General features: G+C 40.1%; 1 protein-coding gene across 2 annotated transcripts in view; it reads left to right on the top strand.

The window, feature by feature from the left end:
* The window catches only part of UNC5D (unc-5 netrin receptor D), a 168,422-nt gene extending 160,193 nt beyond the window's left edge, over nt 1-8,229 (top strand). For both annotated transcript variants that reach the window (XM_037371789.1, XM_037371790.1), the window contains exon 16: nt 176-8,229. In XM_037371789.1, coding sequence (XP_037227686.1) covers nt 176-380 — 205 coding nt within the window. In that variant the 3' untranslated portion in view covers nt 381-8,229. The remainder of the gene's footprint in view (nt 1-175) is intronic.
* The last annotated feature ends 13,626 nt before the right edge of the window (nt 8,230-21,855 follow it).

Below are 21,855 nucleotides of genomic sequence, written 5' to 3' on the forward strand. Positions count from 1 at the left end.
TGTCCCCTTGAGGGTTCCCTCAACTCATCTCATCTAGGTCTTGCTGAAGGTTTTTTGTTTTTTAAAACACATCTGTAGTGCGAGGCACAACAGAGGGCACTTTCACATCCAAGGTAGCTACAGTAGATACTGTTCCTCAGCTTTTTTGTTTCACCTTTTTCTCCCCTCCTTCCAGGAATCTCTCCTATTTTGCTACACAAAGCAGCCCGTCTGCCGTCATTCTGGACCTCTGGGAAGCCCGACATCAGCATGACGGCGACCTTGACTCCCTAGCCTGTGCCCTGGAAGAAATAGGAAGGACACACTCCAAAATCTCAGACATAACAGAAACTGAGATTGAGGAGCCTGACTTCAACTACAGCAGACAAAATGGACTTTAGTCACCTTTTTGCATTCAAGAACTGATGGCCAGCTTTGACTATTACACCAGAGATTCTCTTTGGCAGGGAGGAAATAAGGGTTTCTGCACCGTGAGTGTGGAAGCAGACACTCATTTCCACAATGCAGTTTTCAGTTGGAGGAGCAGAAGCAGCCCTATTAAAAACCATCTTGTTATACCTAATAAGGGAAACACAAGCTTCTCCCTGTCCTCTCTCATTTAAAATTCACGTTTTAATGTCAAAACCACAACTACACAGCTATCATTCCTGGGACAGGAAGGAGTGAGATACAGAGCCATAGGAGGTAAATATTATGACGTAAAGGATTTAGGAGACTGTAATGATAATGTAATGCCTACTGAAAATCAACAAATAGGATATTGAATATTTAGAACCACTAGAGGTTAAACCTCGTTTAAAGGATTGTCATCTTGGGGCTGTTAGTCCCCTTTGTCCTGTATCTCTAACTTACCACACCTGAAGAGTAGCTTTAACATGTCATTTCATAGCATCATTTTGTCATTTTCTACAGGAAAACTGAAAATCTGGCCTTATCCTGTTCAGATGTTTGAGGAATTAGATCTCGTAACTATTTATATTGGTATCCATGTGTATTCCAAACATTTCTTTTAAAAATTTAATCACTTAGTGAACGTACATTTGCTGCAGAGCTTTCCTGCCTATTCTGTTAACAAAACAACAGAACCCTTCTCTGTGAAATTAGTGTGTGTGAGAGATAAATTTTCTAACTTGGTCTGCAAACTTTCACTTGGTCAAAAAATGTTGCTTTGGGGGTGGATTTAAATAACCAAATAAACCACAGGAAATTGCCAGCCCTGTTTTAGCAAGCTTACACATTTTTTTATTATTCCATGTTCTATGGCTAATCTAAAAAGTAAAGGTGAAGTCAATCAGCACTGCTTAATTTTGGTTTTGTTTCAGATTGAAACAATAACCCCCACATGGTATTGCCAAAAATTGGCCTGATTTCATCGTACAATTTGGAAACTTCACAAGATACAAAGCTGGCTATGTTACGTTTGGTTTAGTTACAAACATATTGCATTCACCACCAAACCCAGAACCTAGCTAGAGAATCCTCATTTTTTATCCATTTCACACAAAAATAATTTATTACTTCAACTGAACCAAAAAAAGAGCTGTCACTGTGAGTGTCCTAGTGGAACTAGTACTGAGCCAAATTTAACCAATGTTTTTACTCATATATTCTTTAAAATTAGCCAAGGTGCTCGTTAGCTCTGTGCCTAGGCTATCAGTTTTTGTGATAGGAATACAATCAGTACAAAGCAGGAACACAAGAGTTTGGGAACTTCATGGAAAAGCAAGAAATTGAAAACAAGCATTTGGGGGTGGGGCGGGATTACCCCATTTTGGCTGAGGGTAGGTACTTGGTGTGCAAATCTATAATAACCTGAAACTATTTATTCACCCAGGATTCCAGTTCGGAAAATATGACAAACAGCTCTTGATGTAAGACTGCTTGTTCTTGCTGATCTGAAATTGCAAATTTCATTGCTTTCCCAGCTCAGCAGGCTGGAATAGTCTTAAGACTTTTATAAATACTTAAGACTTCCCCAAATATTTTCTGCACTTTAGTATTTCATGCAGCCTGACATGCGAGTTCCTGTTTGCAATGGGAAATCATAAAGGCTGCAAGCATATTTAAGACTGAGACAAAAATACCAGGTTATTTGGCAGCAAGCTGTCACTGTTTTCAGCAGCACATGGTTCTATCTGTGTTTGAATTATATTTCCAGTGACTTACAGTCCTCCTCCTCAGAAACCTGTTCTTCATTGGGCAAAATGTCATGAATTAAAAAAAAAAAAATAAATAAGGAATGGCATCCACAGAAAAGCAGTGGAGATTTAGTGAGCTGTTGTTGTCTGGGAAACCAGCTACAGTCACTCTCCAGCAGTTAATTTGTTCTCAGCTTCTCAGACGCAGTTTAATTTCCAAACTAGCTTGGGTTAGCCACCACAACGGAGGGCAGGCATGACCCTGCAGGTGCTGCACCACAGCCGTGTCATTTGAAGAGCTGTATGTATTTTCTCCTCTTGTTTTCTACATACATGTGAGCTACACACAGCATACAGGGTCAAGAAGAGCTGCTCTGTGGAGCTCAGAACTTACAGCTTTTTCTCAGGAAACACACAGTGGTTACTAGCAAGACTTGGGTAGCTTTGAAAAACCCCTGTGTACAGTGACACCCAACTCGGAATGGTCGGTGAAGCCAGCAGCTGTCTGGGCTGACTTCCCCCAAGGTGCATCTGCCAGGGTCCTCGGGCTGAAGGTACCTGGGCTGCACCCCAGAATCCAATGAAGTCTGGGCTCTGAGCTAACCTACTGGCAAAAGTTCCTTACAATGCCAGAAAAGACGCTGTTCAATTTTGGGCCAGAGGTAAGATATTAATTTTACATTGCTCAATGGAGTATTGTTGTTTCCCTTCTGGTCTTGTTTCCTGAGTTTTCTTCACTTTTGCTAAAGCAGCTTCTTCATTACTGGTCTTACTTTTCTGAATCTGAATCAAGAACTCTGACTTTTTCTAACCTGTTACTTTTTTGACACTCTTGTATTGAAAAGTGGGCTAGAAATGCCACAATGCTGCTTACTTACCTCTCTCCCACTGGAACGGGGTTTGAAACAGTAACCAAACGAGCCTGATTGCTGATGTGAGCTCACCTGGCTGCACAGCCGAGTCATACAGGAATGCCACCGTGTGTGGCATCTACTGGCGACCAGGGCTGAACGTTCGGGGAAACCGCGTAAGAAATGTGCCCTGTCCCAAAGGACCTCCTCGCCAGGGGGCTGCACCTTGACCACTGTAGCTAAGATCCGCTGATACCGTCCTTCAAAAACTGACTGATCCCTTTGGAACCCACTGAAACGCTTGGCCTTCATGGGCAATGTCTGGGAGACACAAGTGCCACAACCATCTTTTGCGTTTTTCAAACAGCCTTTCCTTCCCAAGCTTTCCTTTTGTTTAACACGTGCTGCCTGACAATTGCCCGGGCTCCCCCGGTTCCCTATAAGAAGTAACGCTGAGGAACTGCTACGGAATCTCCTTGTCTGTATTACACACGCCTTTACAGGCTTCTCTCACCTTTCATCTCTGCTCACACTCTGTCTGGGCTGAAAAGCCCTGGTGAGCCCATCCTAATCTTTGAACATCCTTGCTGTTATTCTACCACCTCTAGTTCCGTGTCTTTTTGGAGATGGAGTGACCAATAACTGGCTTTTCAACAGGAATACGGGCTAAATCACGCAGTTCCTCCACTTCCTCAATTTCTTGCTGTTCCCACACTCAGTATCAAATCAGAGACATATCAATTAATATCAGTTAAGATCTTGCTGTAGCATAAAGCCACAAGAAACACCTGTGAGAGAGTGCAGAACAACTGAGAATGCATTAACGGACTTCACTACGCAAAGTACTCGAGCTGATACATACCGAACAGCCAGAAAATAAAACCTGTGAGGAAAAAATGTGTAGCTGAAAAAAAACTGAGATGACAGAGATGATGTCAAAAATCATTAAGAAAAAAAAATCATAAAAGGAAATAATTTGTTCTCTGTGATAACGATGAATATCGGTAGGCAGAAGCTGGACAATAAGAAATGAAGTTAGACTTCTGAGTGGAAAAATAGGCTACAGGGTTTTTTCTTTTCCCTTTCCCCCACTGCACCTGTTGATTACCTGACGTGTCGGGTACAGACGTGCCTGTTTCAGGTGCTCCCTTTCTGTTGTTTCACATTAGCATCGTGGGAGGATATCAATAGTACTTGGCACTTCTACTGACAGAGGCTTATGCCAGTTCTCCTCCCTTTATTATGCACAGTCCTGGTTTTAGAGTTGGACAAATTAAAATGTTTTTTAGGTAAATGCATCTGCTACCATACAAATGAGGCAGCCACATGGATTTTGTTAATATCAACAAACAGCTAAACAATAAAAGTAAAAGATGTTAAATGTTTGCTTCCTATTTTCTACAGAGGAAAGCAGTTGACTTTTGCCAGCTCCCCCCCCCAGGATGTTGTAGCTATGGTTTGCAAGACGGTATTCCCTCAGAATAATTTACAATTTGTATGCAAATGCTATATAAATAGATAATATTGATCATTATTAGGAATCTTAAAATTCCAGAAACACATTTTTACCATCTATTTTTTGCAAATTTCTATACATTTATCTACGATTTGATCCAAAACACAGATGTCGGAGCATCTGAAGAAGGATTAGAGGCCAGAAATTAAAAATCTATTCCTTTCCTCTCTTTTATAAATTTTGTCTTTCAAAAAATAATTTTTAAAATCTCTTCAAAAACTAGAAAGTAAAAGGAAGAGAAATGTAATGTTACACACTTAAGATTCCATCTAGCTGCCCCGAGTCTGATATGGTGAAATAGCCATTTTGATTTTACATCACCAAAGAACCTGCTCTAGTATATTTTCATCTTCCTAAGCACTTTCCCAGATATTTTCTGTGCTGTGAGTCATTTAAGACTAATAGTTGTGTTTTAAAAATGACTTACAATTTTGTCACCAAAATGGTGTGCTTCACAGCTCTGCCAGACTGCAGCATCATAAAGCTAATTTACAGCTTTTACAACACTGCTTTTGCAGTCTTACTAGTTTACATTAAAATCCTTTAAGCCACAAGGAAAGGAACCCTGCTCTGTAGATTTAAATTCAAACTTCATTTACCAGTGCAAGTCCCATAAACCCAAGATGTACTCCCACAAAAATTTTATTGGGCTTTTTGTAATAGATGAAAAGATATTGACACAATTTTTTTAAAATATAGGGAATTATTTTTGTTATTATTTTTATCTCTGGCAACAGCTGGTCTCTTCCTCTGTGGGCCTGTGCACAGCTTGCTCTCAGTAGGTTAAGAGAGAAGCTTACTCAGCATAAATCACTAGAACAGGGATCTTGTCATAGGACTCCATGGTATTAACATCATACTAAAGGTCTATTCTTTTTTTTTCCACTTGAAAGATAGTGCTATATGAGGGTTTTAAAACATGCAGTAACTGGTCAATTCCAGATACAATTTTTCACTACAAAAAATATAGTTGATGTATATAGTGCAGCTACAACAAGTGAGCAACTGCTGTGGACTTCTGGTCATGGTTTGATTTTTATTTTTTTTTTCTCCAGTGTGTTTCTGCCTGTAAAACATAGATTTAAGCAAAGGGCTGCATTATTTCTTGTATGGTAATTAACTGAGTGGAAAACCAGAAACTATTTCCAAGTCCTTAACAACTGTGAATGATGTGAAGATTTGTCTATCCTTTCTTTTACTGATTTGAATGGTACCTGGGAAGTTCTCCCACTTGTTACACAGCAGTAGAGCTAGTTAACATTATTCACCAAGAACCTTTTTCACATTAAACCCGGTGAAGAATGTTTTCTATCAGTTGTTCGTTTGTGGTACATGCCTTGGTAAAATACTCCCTTGACACTATTCCTGCCTCAGAAGAGGCTGGCGGTTCTTCCGCAGCAGCATGTAAAATGGCACATACATCCTTTCTTTGCTATATAATGGCTGTCTACTTGAAATTACTTAAAACATAAAGGATTCCTGAGCAAAGACAGTAACTTAAAATACTAGGTATATAACACACAATACCTGTAGCAACAAACAAAACTCAATATGCTGGCAGAAGATCATTAATCATTTTCTAGTAAAGTCTAGCTCTTTTCTCTCATTGCCAATACTAGCATAAATGGTAGCAAAAATCTCCTTTCCAAAATGGACAAAAATAAATAAATCACTCTAAGATTAAAGAATCACTTATGAAATCATTTGATAGTAACAGTGTCCGCAATGCAGAAAACTGAACAGATGTTCTACTCATTGCTGCAAGTAAAAGAAAAATCTGTCGGTGTCCATGTTCACTGTTCTGTCCAAAAATAAAATAAATGTCTAGGAATTTGCCACTATATTTTTTGTATTAGAGGTGAATAGTACAGATTCTACTAGTGTTTCTTGTCTGGGGCTTGGGTGGGTTAGGGGTGTATTGTAATTTTCAAGCTATTGCAAAAGCTGCTTTTAAATAAGCTGTTCAGTTGTATTGAATAACTGGTTTGTGCTTTCCAAGGGAATCCAGGTGAGCCAGGACTCAATGGGTAGCCTCCTTGCCTTGCTGTCACAGGGTAACTAGAGCTGAAGTCACTTGTGAACATTTAGCTAAGGGATAGGGAGATTAGATGACCCATCCCTGATCTGTAATGTGGTGTACTGTAATCTAATGAGATTAGACACTCACCTACTGTAGAGCCGTGGTTTTGTCAGCAGCTGCTTAGTTTGTCTGCCCCCGGTGTGATAACCTTGGTTAAGGATGTACTTCTGCAGATTTAAGAAGATGTTAAACCCCTGTGTTATCTGGTCTCTGTATATAAATCTTATTGTCTAATCCCAAAAGGAAATGTGTAGCACAACATGAAGTTAAGGGTGTTCTGCACCAAGCCTGGTTAAAGTTTATTTCTGATACAGCAGGAGGGGGAAGGCAGATCTAACAGCAAGTGTATTTGCTATAGAAAACAAGAACGTTTCCTAACGAATACTCCCTTAGAACTGACGGAAGCTTTGTTTTTGCAGCTTAAAAAACCAGTAAGACCTAGTATTTCCCGTACTGAGATCTGGAATATTAACCTTACGGTGATGGTATCTTTTCAAGCAACTCCTTCAGTTTTTCCCCATTTATGCACTGAAGTTGGAGAGGGAGGGAGGAATTTTTTTATTTTTTTAATTAAGCTGTAGACTTCTGTATTCTTTCCACTTTTGGCCTAGAACCCGGATACCATTACAGAACCTCACAAAGTTCCCTGATGCATCAGTAAGCAGTACACACACACACATGCACACACACACACAGATAGATATATGTGCCTCATCGGGGATGTGGCATATACATGCTTCTGATATATATTTGGGAACAGCAAACTGACTTCAGAGAATTTGTGACTCGGGAGATGTTGCTGCCTCCTCCCGTCTTCTAATCAAATTCATGCCCACTGTGACTCTGCTGATCTCTGTTTATACATGGGTACAAAAACATTACGTGTACACCTTCTGTTAATTTGGATGAAGTAAAATGTGTTGCTGGTCAGTCTGGTGAGACTTAAAGTGTTACGCAGGACTGGAGCTAACTTGATTTCCATTGCATTTTCAACATTTTGACCAGCCTCTTGGTGAAAAGGGGAGGGGGAACTTCAACCTAATCAAATACAAAATAAATTATTATTTTTTAAAAAAGAGAAAACCACAAGTATTCCTCTAGAGAGACCTATTTTCTCTTCTGCTCCTTTATTTTCGCAGTGAATAGGTTCTGAAAATGTTGGTTCTTGCTCATTTGGCTGAGCATTCTTCCCTCCCCATGGTTTCAGTGTGTTTAGAACTGAAAAAAGAGCAGAGGTTTGAATGCTTTCTTTAGTATGAAGCTGAAGGAGTAGGGAAGAGAGACAGAAAAATAATTAAATAAAAAGCATGGCCTTGGCTTCATACCACACTTTCTGTGCCTTGTTCTATCAATGTAAATTCTGAATGTTGTACAGTAAAATACTTGGGAAAGACTCCTTGGAAAAGGCTGCACTGGCTTCTTTTTTTCAGCACATGTACATATATAAATATATATACATATATATATTTGGTAATGCCAAACAGCTGTGTTATATTGTACTGAAAAAGTAATAATGGACAGTTTGGATGTTTTATGTAGAGTTTGCAAAAACTGTATGGCTGTAGCCTTTTGAAGATAAATGTACAGACGTAAACTACTGCATATCAGTTATTTATGAATAAAGAGTCTTTTACTGACATCTTAGATTACTGTACGAGTGGCACATTAATTTCAGTGATAAAACAAGATGTTCTGAAATGAGTGCTTTGGGATGCCTCACTGGTTTTACAGTGAGCGCTGTATGGGAGTTTATGCTGGAGAACTATGTACTGGCCACCTTTTTCCAGAAAACCCGCAAAAGCTACAGGAATAGGACCAGAAGTGAAGTTTACTGACAACACTGAAACAATTCAAGAACATCATCCTGCTTTCTCATACTAGTCTGAACTATGCCCCAAAGAAGGCCAAGTACATTCTACCTAAAATGTGATTAAAGGTATTTCACTAAAATGCCTTATTTATTTGTCTGAACAGATGTACAATACTCCAGGACGAGGACATCTTTGTCCTTCACACTGCAAAAGCAATATATATTATTCTGCTTTTTGCAAGACGGAAGATACAGACCCTCCCTGTGTATGTGTATACACTGGCAATTCCCTCTGAAACGCAGGTAACTCCATTGCTACATTCCGTAAGTGGTTGTACCTTGAATGCTGGATCACTGGCAACAAAGCTACGTGTCCTGTTCCATTTACCATGCCAATGTACTCTCTTGATTTGTAATACCCTTTACTGAGACGCACCAGATAAGAACTCAATTAATCCTCCCCATACAGATGTGCCCATAACCTTAGATCCCACTTAATGGAAATACCCTGTCAGCAACAGAGCAATCAGGAAGCCTCTCAGTAGCTATCACCGATACATCGCAAACTGACAAGGGAGGTGGCAAGAATATAAGTATCATCCGTGCTTATCTTCGCATGCACAGCCATCACCAGTGCTGGCAGAAGCCACAGGGAACAACGGTCCCTTGGCTCAAGCCAGTGCAACACCATGGGCTTTTGGGTTTGTTTTTATAATTTAGCTACTTGTCAGCCTTGCTTCGCTGTCTGAGGAACAGTGACACACTCCTCGTCACACCCCCCACCACAGCCATCCCAGCCAGATCCCAGTATCTTAACAAAACCCTAGCTTTCTGCTAGTCATAGTACATAGCCCTTTTCTGGATGGATTTGATCTACACTGGTTACCGCTCTGTCACGTTAACACATACAACTAAGCATCAACTACAAATAATGTTAGCATGACAAAATGAGACTCTGGATATGGCACTCACCTTAAGTGAGATGTTATAAAATGTATGATTAATATATACATAGCAAGGGATGCTAGGACAAGACGTTATAAATCAAGATATCCTTCAAACATTTTATTGCATGCATTTAAGTTGTTATCATCCCAGATACCATACACCATATAATGTAATGGCCACCCTTTATAATAAATAGGACTATCATGTTAACTGCCTTTGACATTCATTGTAAAATTATTCATGATTAATTATGTTTGCAGAGACATAACGTATGTTATGGTTAGAAGTTCACTGCATCGTGACTTAATGAACAGCCACTTAGAAATTATACTGCAAGTAGAGGCTGCTGTCAAGAGTATTTCTGAACAGAATTACGGTCCCCATTGAACACAGCAGCAGGGTGGCATTCTCGTTATTTACATGCCACATTCCCTCACACATCCATAGTCCCCAGTCCACGCCTAGTGCCCTGCTGCACTCACGTACATCAGAAATAGAGGCAGTACTCAAAAATACAAGGGCATCTTGCATTCCTAAAAGGAAATTGCTTTTCTACTTCAATTATAAAATTGCTGTAATAAGATATGGCTTCTTTGTTCTTGATGGGCAAATTAAATTGCTTTCCTTCCTTCACAAGGTTTGATTATTTGAGAACCAGATTATCACTTTGCAAAAAGCCCCAGCTCCCCTCCTACCATCCTCTTCTGGTATTACAGAGTCATCTGACCATACATTGAGGGTCCAACTTTTTCTAGCCAAACTGGCATGAAAACAGGTGTCTACAGACAGCACATGTTTTAATAAGCCTTAATTCTTAGAAAAGTACACTTCAATAAAAGCGTCCTCGCCACATGTCTTCTGACACCCACAAATACCAAAACCCTAACCACTGGAATGCAGGTTTCACCATTTTTAATCCACATTGCTTCCATGCCCTGTACTGTAACTACCTTCACAATGAAGCCATGAGGCGTGACCACTGGAGAATTCAGGAAAAGGTGTGGTTAAAATTAAACAAATCTTCCCCCTTCCTTAGTCCTGAAAAATACACACACCCCCTATTTATTGTACCCTTTATTTATAGCACAGCTAAGCATACCTGTAACACAGCTGTTACGGAAGGGATTGGAGACTACTGGTGTTCCACTGCAGCTTCTGTTCCCAACTCTATACTTGGCTTCCCTCTGCTCACCTTCTCCTCCCCCATTTTATCCATCTTCTCTGTAGAGGACTAGAGCACAAAGCACATCGGAGCACTGAGCCTAGCAGAGCTCTAATCTTAAAAAAACAAACACGCAAACCCACACCTTTGCATTAGTGCAAACTACTTAGAACACCACACGACTCCAAGTACGCCCCTGCCCCCAAGTGTCTTTCCTCCCCTGCCACAGTTTCTTGATGAACTCTGACATTAGCGAAGAACCTCGGTATTACTGTTACTATACTAATTCGTTTTCTTTTAAACAGTCAGCTACCTAACTCACTCTTAGAATCAGTATCTTCCCCCTGCCAACGTCAGGAGGTAATCTTTATTGATGCAATTAAAATAATAATTACTCTCAGTTCCCCTCATCTTGCACATACTTAAGGATTTTTGAAGAATTAGGATTTATTAAAGCATATGCTGTTTGTAGATACCTGGTTTGAACACAGATAGAATGTCAGCTCACAAACTCAAGTATAATAAAGCACTGATCTGTCTTCGAAGATAGTGAAAGCTGGGTGGTGCTGCTGGAAGAAGACAAAACCTAAAATTGAAAGAAGGTGGAGACCTAAACTGTAATTCAAACGACTAGTAAATGTTATTTAATACAACAAGGGTCCCACCTGTTGTGATTAGTAAAGTGATTTTGGTCTCTGAAATCATAGTCTGGCTTAGAGGATGTTTGGTCAAAAACATGTCACTCTCAAGTTCAGATGGGGAAGACCAAGAAAACGAGAGGAATTTACATAGCCACTGTACACACGAAAGTTTTTGTGCTCTGAAACCACCTAACAGATGAGATTTAGGCAGAATTTCCACCTACAGAAGATCACAGGATCTAGGCAAAACTATTGGGTTGGTCTAAAACCTGGTCTTGCAAGAACTGCTTCTCCAACTCCACAAAGCAGGCTGCCACCCCCCACACATGACCGCTCGCCCCGCTGCCTCCTTCCCACCACGTTCGCCCGGAGAAGCACAAGGAACACATGCTCCTTGCTCCCTCAGAGTGCCAGGCACAAAGCAGCGGTCCCTGTCGTTTTACCAGCCTAATGCCCACCTTTCTGCTACTGACAAAAGTGTGGAAGACGTTACAGGAAGGGGTGCCATCCTGAAAATGCAAAAAACTAAGACAACATTTTCAACGCAAAGGACCAAAACTCGCCTATCGTTAAGCATATCAGAAATCCTTATGTAAAATGGATTCAATTTTCAAACAATTCCCAAAGATTGCATTTAACAAAGTATCACGTCAAAAAACTTTTATTCTACTTCAAGCTTAAATATGCCAACAATAACTGAACATGTGACACCACTTAAATGACAACTTCAAAATCAAAAAAGAAATTAGCTGTCCAGTCCCCAAAACACCTGCAACTCAACTATTGTAGCATTATGAAGTTTAATGGAATTGCAAAGTTACCTCATTTCCTGTAACTTTTAATATCCTCCTACAAACTATTTTTGATTTTTGTGAAGCATAATCTAGTAAAATGAGCATGTGGTCATTTAATGTATGATAGCTCATCTAAAGAGTCTAATGTGCTTCAGTTCAACATACAATGCATACCATTGCCTAATTTTCAGTCCTGTTCTGTCTTCACAGAACTGAGAAGGAATAATTACGGAATCTGTGAGGAATAATGAAGCCATGAGCTGCCTTCACAGTACAGTCATGGCTGGTCACTCGAACAGGTCACAGACTTGTGTAGTGACATCAAATTTCCCCAGGGCCCTGCTGTATAAACCAAAGGATTTTGTACAGTATGTTCTCGACAGCTGTTCATGGAGCTGATACAGAATATGTGGTAGGAAGGATGGCTTTGGTTGGTAGAAGGAGAAAAGATAAGGAGATAAATGGATTCTTTCCCTGCATGTGTTTATTTTTTGTTTTGTTTTACGGCCATTTGGTTGCTTACTCAAATCCTCAAACCCTTCTGTTGTGACAGGAGGCAACACTGGAGAGAACTACTCCTGGCTACAAACACCACAGACTAATTTAAACTAAACTGAATAAATCCCAATCTGTCCTCTGCTAAGGAGGTTTGTGCTTTTTTGCATTTTTTTTCCTCTTCTACTTGTGCGATACTGGTTTGATTTTATGTAGTTAGAATTCCAATATTTACCACGGCTTCAAGGCTATTTTCCCTTATTTTGTTTTTGTTTGCTTTTTCCCCTGTCAGCTTTATTTACTAAATAACAGCAGCCACTAGCAGATTCAAACCTTAAGTAATGGTCAATGCCTGCAGTCCTACAGAAAGCGTTGTTGGTAAAAAAAGCAAACCAACCAACCAACCCTAAGCAAGCCAAATCGCTGACGCGTGGCTACATTTTGCAGAGATTACCAATGTTTGACATTGCAATTACCCAGCAATTGGACATCCCACTTTTCCCATGGTTGTCTTCACTCAACAAGAAGGAAAGAAAATATTACTATAGGATACAGATATATTGCTATACCCATTTCAATTAAAACTTTCATGATGCTCTTGGAAGCACTGCCCTCCCAGAAAACCGAGAGCTGTCAGAGGGCTGGTAAGGTCCTGTCACTGCGCTGCACCTGTAAAGAAGAGATCTGTGGACTAGGAATTGTTACAATCAACTTCACACTTAACGTAGCATCAAAACTATCTGCCCTGAAGTAACTGCATTTTGGTTTTCCAGTGTGGGTGAACCTCTCATGAGTGCTAGAAAATCTGACAGGCTTTGTAAGACACAGCCCCGCCACCATCACATTGGCAAATCCTCTGACACCAAAAGCTGTGCTGGAAATATTCAGCATATCGGTTAGTGTTTGATCAAGATCCTCTGTCCTCTTGAAGGAAAAAGTACTACACAGTGAAGCATGAACTCTGCTACAGTATGTTGTTTGACTCCTAGCCTTGATTTCAAAACATGTGATTGATAATATAAAGAAAACAGCACTCCGCCCCTGCGGTCTCCCCACCTGGCTTCAAAGCACACAGTGTAAAATCTTAGAGATCAGAGAGGAGGGACCTAGAGGGCCGATCAGATGGCACATCTCGAGCGCTTTGAACTGCTGCATTCTCTGCTGTTTTCTTTAATGGAGCATTGCTGAAAGCTCTTTCCTTAACACAATACTGTGCTGGTGGCTGCAAAGTGCCATACTGTTTAATGTTTAATTCCCCGGTGGAACGGTATTATACTGCTAGCCTAGAAATTAGAATGACCTTGCTTAAGGTAGTAAAACCTACTGGAAAAGAGAGAATAAGAGAGAAACAGCACTAATTACTCAAGCTGAACTCAGGACAGTTGGGTCTAATTCTGTGCTACGTTTTGTGTGTGATGTCAGTTAACCTGATTTTGGGGTCCTCTGATTTCTCACTCTGAACTGAACGCAGCAATACTTCTAACTCCTCCACCCTCCAGAACAACAACAACAAAAAAAAATTATATTATTTTCACTCTTCAGAGCACTGATGATCTTTATTACTTACCAACACTGCTATGCCAGGCATGCCATAAAAAATTATGTGCTATTTTTCTTAGTGGGGTAAGGAGGCTGAAAAAAACAATATGGCTAAGACACTGGTTTGTGATTGCATTCATAAGATAGGAGCACCTGACAAGTGCCTCTATAGCGTGGCAGTGAGTTACATATTACAATAGACAAAGCACATTATTTGCATGGCTCTTTTACATACGAATAAATCATTCAGCTCTTCAAAAATGCCTTTTGATGAATATACAGTTCAAAATACGCTTTAAAGCAGGCTCTTTAAAAAGTTTGGTTCCTTATATCAGAAATACTAAAAGTGTTTTGTTTTGAATCATCTAGTAGTAAAGCATACTTCACTGTGAATGAGGACTCTTAGTTCTTGATCATGCCTGCTACAAGGATAATTTTTCTACAGAATTAACGTGAAGAGTAGGTGAAAAGTAACTACTGAAATCAACACAAGAGCCAAGAAATTCTCATGATGGAAGAAGGTAACACTGGCTTTCTAGGAGTATGTAAAAATAAAACACTGTCATTTACTGAAGTATTTTAGTCTCACTGTACCACTGTAGAGAGCGTAAGTTTTGTTCTGCCTGCAGACACAGACATACATGTCTGCGCTGGGTTGATTTTAGAGGCAGAAATATCACACTAATAAGGAGAGAGACTACACTAGGTATGTATGTGCACGCACACAACCCAACCCCTCCAGTCTTGCCTTGGTAGGCAGATACGTCTTGTGCCAAAAATCCCTGGGATATGCAGGATGACAGTATTTTCCTCCATTTTTAGTGGGATAACCAGCTCATTAAATCTTAACATGAAGGTTATTTTATTATGAAGTGACAGATCTAAAGATTTACTTCCCCATTCTTCACCTGCCTTCTCCCTTCTGCTTATTCCTTTGTATTTATTAATGGCCTTTCTCTTGTTATATAATCCTGTCAAGAGTGTAAAAATATCTCTCAAGACTGCTCATTTGATCTAAATCATTCAGCCTGTACCAGTGACAAGAGAAAGTGTACATGCCATGGCTGATGCAGAGAAGGAGTTCTGTCCTATACTCCAGTAATTGTCACTGCATGATAAGAAAGTGTAAGATTTAATAAGGTCATAAAAAAGAATGGCATGAGCTGGTGTGGTAGGTATTTTTTTCATTAACATTCACAAAATCTGGATTCAGAGGGACAATAAATTACAGCAATTGAGCAGAAATGACCCATTTGATTATTCAACACTTTCCAGCAAACCAGTGAAAGCAGCAGGGCTGGGAGCACCTCTACCATCACAACAGCAGAAGTATCTTCAGTCACATTAAAACCATTATTTCCTATGCCACCAGGCTGCCTGTGGTGATTTCAAGAACTAAAATCATACTCTAAAGTAGTAAGAAAACTGAGTTTTTGCAACTAGTTTAGTTTTGAATGTAATGAATGTAGTGAAACCAAGTATTTCTATGAAACATGATGTACATCCACTTTAAAGTGCTGAGTACTGACTGTTGATCTTTGGGTTATGACAAATTTCTGATGCAGATGCCTAAATCAACACCAGGGTAAAATAAAAACAATTTAAAAAGAAAAATAAAGATACTTAAGTGGATTTCTCCTTTCGTCCAGTTCCAACTCAATAATACAGACCCCTCAAAGACTTCCATGCACCAGTGCTGGAGGCTGCAAGACTGGAGTTAAAATTTCTTAGGCAGAGTGGAAAGAAGCTGGAGGACTGAAGACAGATGCACAGAAATTCCCAAGCACAGAGAGGCAAATCTGTTACTGTTCATCAGTACCTTTCCTGCCAGCTCTTCGGCTTCCTCTGCTGACCACACTTGGCATGTTTATCCGAAGTCCTCTCTGTGTTTGCTCTATGTGGTGTTGCTCAGCTCCCTTCCCACCCCCCACCCCACCCCCAACCCCTATTCTGGTGCATTATAACTTCTATTTCAGCAGCTGGCATTTACATTGTACATAGACATGACACTTGCATGCGCACTCCAAAACAAAACAGAAAAAAAAGTAATTTAGAAAAGTTAAAGGCAGAATGAGTCAAAGATCACTCCTGTGCCCCTGTACCTTGTCCTCATATTTTCATTTGTTTTTGACTGCAGCCATATGATTTTCTAAAGATTAAGCCATATAAAATGACACAGCAGATACACGATTTTCTCATCTTTATTATAGTCTGCAAGAAGGACCAAAGCAGTTGCTTTGCTCCTCAAACTGAAAAGGAGGGGATCCAACACACTGCTGGCAAAAGCAGTTCAAACTGCTCGATCCTTTTGCTACAGGTAGGTGCAAGGTAGCCTGAGCTGCTCGACTGACAGCCATGTACACTGAAGAACTGCTCTTTAAAACTAAGGAAACCACTGCAGCTTCTCTAATACGGGAATGAGTTGAAGGTATTTGAAAATCTGCATCATTCTACTTAGACACGTTTCTCCTTTGTGCACATTTCAGGGCTGTTGCTTCTTCTGTCTTCACTACTGGTTTTACTGTTTCTGAATAACATTTGCATAAAGATTGAGGTCTGTTGCTAGAAAAGTAAGGACACCCATTACTGAAAGGAGAGTTAAAAATGAGAACGTCATTTTACATCATGCTTTTGTAATGAAGTAAAAATACAAAAAGAGAATGATCCCTTAAATAAAATATGAATGGAAAAATCATGATTCTGTATAACAGCACATTAAGATGGATATACGTTACATGACCTATGCAACTCCCATAGAGGGAGGAGAAGGCTGGTTTTATACTGAAGTTACCGACCTGGGAATATGTACATCAAATCAATTCTCAAATCTATGATTCTTGGAATAGGCTGCTTCCTTGCAATGTCTTTCCTTATCTTCCATATATATGACTAAATATTTCCCTAACATACATAGGGATATCCTAGAAAGAGAAGCCCACTACAAAACATGGCATTTTCATCCTCACAGTCATACCATTAGTTCCCTCCTCCTGTTATCTCTGTTTCCTTGCCAGTCAGGCATTGTCCTTCTGCTCTGATTTTACCTTTTCCCCCAAAGCAAACTTCTTCCAAGAAATGCACATGCTCAGACTTTTCTATTTACTATCGATGCATCCAGAGTGGTCAGACTCCTCTAAAACCAAAGAAAAAGAAAAGCCATTTTACACTTTTCCCCCAGCATTCCCTTCCCCACACAAATACTCTTCTCGTTAAAGCAGTCACAACTGGACTGCTGTAACTCCCTTTATTTTATCCTATCGCATCCTCAAAGCTACGTGCGGCTCCTAAGGCAAATCACAACTGGAAAGACACAAACATACCTCAAACCCACATTTGCCCTTCCTCCCCTAGGAAAACACAGCTTTCCCTAGCGCCCCACGAGGCACGTGCTACACCCCTTCCAAAAGCACAGCATCCAAGTCTGCACCCATGGAACAGCCGTAACTGAAAAATACATGAAACGTTACCATCACTCCTGCTGGGGCACACATGCCTTTTGAAAAAATCTGACTTTTTAAAGGTGCTAATTAGAAGCTGAGGTCTTTTCAGAAATGTCATACCATTTCTGGGTGATGAACACTTTTGGAGGTAGGACCCTCAATTTCTTTATTCCCATTTCATATACAGAGATATATTTTCCCCCTCATTACCTGGAAACATTTGGGTTTGCTTCTCAGAAGCTTGCCCACATCTAGCAATTATTTACTACTCATTATCACTATCTTCTGCTTATCACAGCCACCTACAAAAGTGTCAGATTCAGAGAACTGAGACGTAGTAAGAAACAAGACACACAGATCCTGGTTTTATGAAAGTATCAATAATAATAAAATTCAAGGGAAGAAAAAGTACATAAAGCTTAGGCTTGATTTACAAACTTTTTGAGGAAGCAACAGTTGTTCTTTAAAGGGTGTGCTATGATCAAACTAATTTATGGGGACGTAATAAGAGTGGTGAAACCTCTGTACTTAACGTTTATGGGGAAAAAGAACTTAACAGTTTTGCTGGATACAAATCCAATTAAACTTTGACTGCAGAAAAGATGCTGTGAGTTTTTTCCTTGCATTTTGTCCTCCACTAATTACTTGTTCTTTTGAATACTCTTTGCCATCTAATACACTTGGAGAAAGATCTTTGCAAATAGCAGCCTCATTAAAACCCTGCAATACAGTTTACGGAGATTACAGATGTGTACAAAAAAAAAAAAAAAGGATGTTAGTCTTTTGAAAGTGTGTCTCCCCCCACCCCTGTTACTCCTTGAAGAATAAGTTACATGCTGAACAGACTGTCATTTTTCTGAACAGGTGAAGAAACCACTATAAGATATCCTAGACAACCATGCACCATTTTTATCCATGCTTATTTTAATCCCACAGTACATGGTGCTATTATGCATGCAAAAAGGTAATGAGGCAGGCAAAGGTTATTACTAGGGACACTATTGGAATGATGAGGGGCTGCCAATGCAGAAGACTAACCTCAGGCTATCTGAAATTGAAATTTTTGGTTAAATTAATAACTCAACATGAGACCAGACGGTAATGCTGTCTGTCCCCTGCAGGGCTGAAAATGTCTTTTGACATTAATAAAAAAAAAAAGGGGGGGGGGAGGGGGTGTTACCTGTGAAGATATATAGAGAAGCAACGCACTCAGCCGTGTTGATGCCACAGAAATGTGGGAGGCAGTAAGCACCTGGAGCAGGACAGTGCCCTTCCTGACTACTTGACAAGTCAAGTGAATGCTCCTGCTGACTGTGGATAAGTTGCAAGAGGACGCTAATAACTCCCTCCATCCTTCCCAATACTTTCAGGGGTTTTTTTTATCACTAACAAGGGAAATTGCCTCATTATCCTCATTATTATTCATAATGGCACCAGAAATTTTCTGAGGTATTTTCAGAGCGATTTTTTTTAAAAAAAGCCCTGCTCCCAGAGCTGAAGAGTTTACAGTCTAATTTACACATGCAGCTCTAGGTCAGATGCACACACAAACAGCATCTATGAAGACAGTGAGGAAAGACAAAGATTAGAGTAATAACATCGCACAGTAAATATGCTGGTTTACGTGCAAAACTGGATGTAGTATTTGGCTGAACTGGTGGTATCTAGACACCCAAGACAGACCCCTTTCTTCTTTGAAAGAGGTGAGGAAGGTAAGGGGAGTGGGGGGAAGGGGAGAGGAGGAAGATGTTAATAAGCAACTTGAAGAAATCAAGTAATACTGCAATATTAAGCTGGCAGCAGTTCTAAACTGGCCAATACTTGAAAAATCTAGTAGGTTTACCTGGAGTCCTTTTTCCAGTGAAAGAGGTCAAATGATACAGTACACAGCCATCAGCAAGGACAGACTTCTGATAAATAAGATCAAAACCAAAAACAGGCTTTCTTTATTAAAGGTAAGAAAGAAAGAAAGGGAAATGAGAAACAAAGAGAAGACTAAAATAGCTCATAGTGAATGTCAAAAGACCATGATACAGCTTAAGATCTAGACACTGGGGCAAACGTAAGAAGCCATGAGAAAACTAGATGAGGAACGACTGCATCAGTGACAGGAGGAGGGAGTCACTGAGATAAAGTATATTGTATCCTACTAATTTTCTCTCGGAAGAAATCTGTGGGCATGTCTACCTTGCCTTGCATTGGTCAGACTGGTCCCAAAGTTGTGCGTGGCCACGTCTGTGCTAACACACCCTACTCCTACTACAGCTGCCTCACGACTGCCTGGATTATACTAGCAAAACTGGGAACTCTGGATATTTGGAGGTAACATCGACTTGAGCCTCTGAGCCTTTATCACAGCAAAAGTAGGGGACATTCTCATCACAGAAAGGGCTCATTGCTTTGACAGACACTCCACTGTTGTTTGTGTATTTCCGTATTACAAGTAGCCTGTTGCCTTCTGTAGTGCAGTATGTGTCCGTGGCCTCTGAAGTCTCATTCATTATTTTATTAGACTTTAACAGTGTTCATAGGTTCTTTAGGATTAATGAGGCAAAAGTCCTCAATCAAGAAGCCATTTAAGAGTACATTGCTAATTCCACAGAGTTCTGTAAATGAACTAATTCAATACTAGTTGACCTTTTTATTTTGGGGATGATTTGTGTCTGTATTTTCCCGGAGTGGTGCCCTTAAGCGTGACAATTTGGAAGGGCATGTCTGGCCCAATGACTGAAATCAATCATGTTACAAGTAAGATGAACACACAAGTCAGGAGCAATACACTTTAAAAATGTACTGGCACACAGCCCAGTCGTATGAGGATTATGGCAGCGTCTGTCTGGAGGAGTAAGGAACACAGTTCCTGCAGACGAGCAGAATGAAAGGCAGAACAACCCAACCGACTCATTTCTAAGTTGTAAGATGGTGTGTCAGGAATTTTCTGCAAGGTTCTTTCTTGCTTAGTGTTGAGAGATACTGCCTTGTTGCATTAGCTGGCAGAAGCGGGCAGCACTCAGAGCCCGCTGCGCTGCGTTGTGCTCGGGGCACGGCAGCGGCAGGTGCATTAGGCGGGTGCTCTGCTCTGAAATGGGCGGGGAACATCCAGACGCTTATGTTGTCATTGGTACAGCATCGCCACATGACACTATCTGCAACTGGCTAAACCAGGGCTTGTGATTACCATTTTGCTATCATCTAGAGACAAAATACTGTTATCATTGCCAGGATGGTAGCATTTGGTTGTTCTTCAGGTCCTTACGTTAAATATTACAGTAAGGACAGAATACTAGACAGAGATTAAGAGACGCACGCTGACCTACCAGAAAACCGTCTTTTTTAAAACAACGAGATAAATACTTTATAGATAAACTCTGCATTGCAACTACATACACAATTAAATAAAAAGATGAAGCAGGTAACCATGTGAGTTAGACCAAAATAATATTTCAGATCTGGAGAAACCTTTGTTGCTACATTATGACCCTGCGAAGCTAGGTCAGGTGTAAGGTACTGCTGAGTCCTGACATCCCTCGCAGTATTTACCCTCACATGCAGGCAAGGAGGACAGAAAAGAACAAAACAAGCCACACAAAGAACTAACGTTAAGAACCTTAGGGAAGCGATAGTTTTGTCTAATCTGAAATTACTCTTTTGTTCTCTGTGTTTCTCATTGTAATTAAGATGGGAGCTGCTGAAATAACAGCAATGGATAACCAGCAGTTGTGTTAGTTTCTAAGAATACAAGGCAGATTACTGCTTTGTTCGGATTTCCTTTTCTTTACAGTAGTAGTGATGTTGTGAATTAACAAACACAATTAGGGCTTCTCCTTTCTTTATTCTTTTTTTTTTTTTTTCAATAGGATAAACCTTTACAAATAGTCATTATTCTGTTAGCAGAAGGTTGCTAATTTTACTCTGAATTAATGTGTTCCTGTTGTGATGTAGACCGTTTTATAATGCACTTTAGTTAGTTTTCTCCTTCCCTCTTTTATGCATTGATTTCAACAGCCTTTGTGGATAATGTCATTCAAGTAACTAATAAGCAGTACGATCTTACAATTGAAGATACACACTTCTGCCTCCTGACAAACATTTATCATTATGCCTTCACCTCTCATTTAGCAACCAGAAATCCAAAGTTTAAATATGAGGTTCTGTTCCATAGACCTAACACCCTTTCAGGTTTTGTACCACTGCAAAGCAGCTGCAAACACTGGCTGCCTCACGTTTGTGACACAGAGGAAAACCAGGAGAGTCCATCCACTAGCAAGGATTTTAAAATCTTACTAATATGAACTGAAATGTTCTGTGGCAGGGAGTGCAAAAACGGTTTCTGCCTTCTAGCGCCACAAAATAGACACTATACCAACCAACCAGCTTCTCCACGAAATCTTATTGAACAGGGACCCTCAAAGCACCTCATGACTCCACTCAAAATGAATAG

This window comes from Falco rusticolus, chromosome 20 (assembly GCF_015220075.1).
Source record: "Falco rusticolus isolate bFalRus1 chromosome 20, bFalRus1.pri, whole genome shotgun sequence".
Taxonomy (NCBI): Eukaryota; Metazoa; Chordata; class Aves; order Falconiformes; family Falconidae; genus Falco; species Falco rusticolus.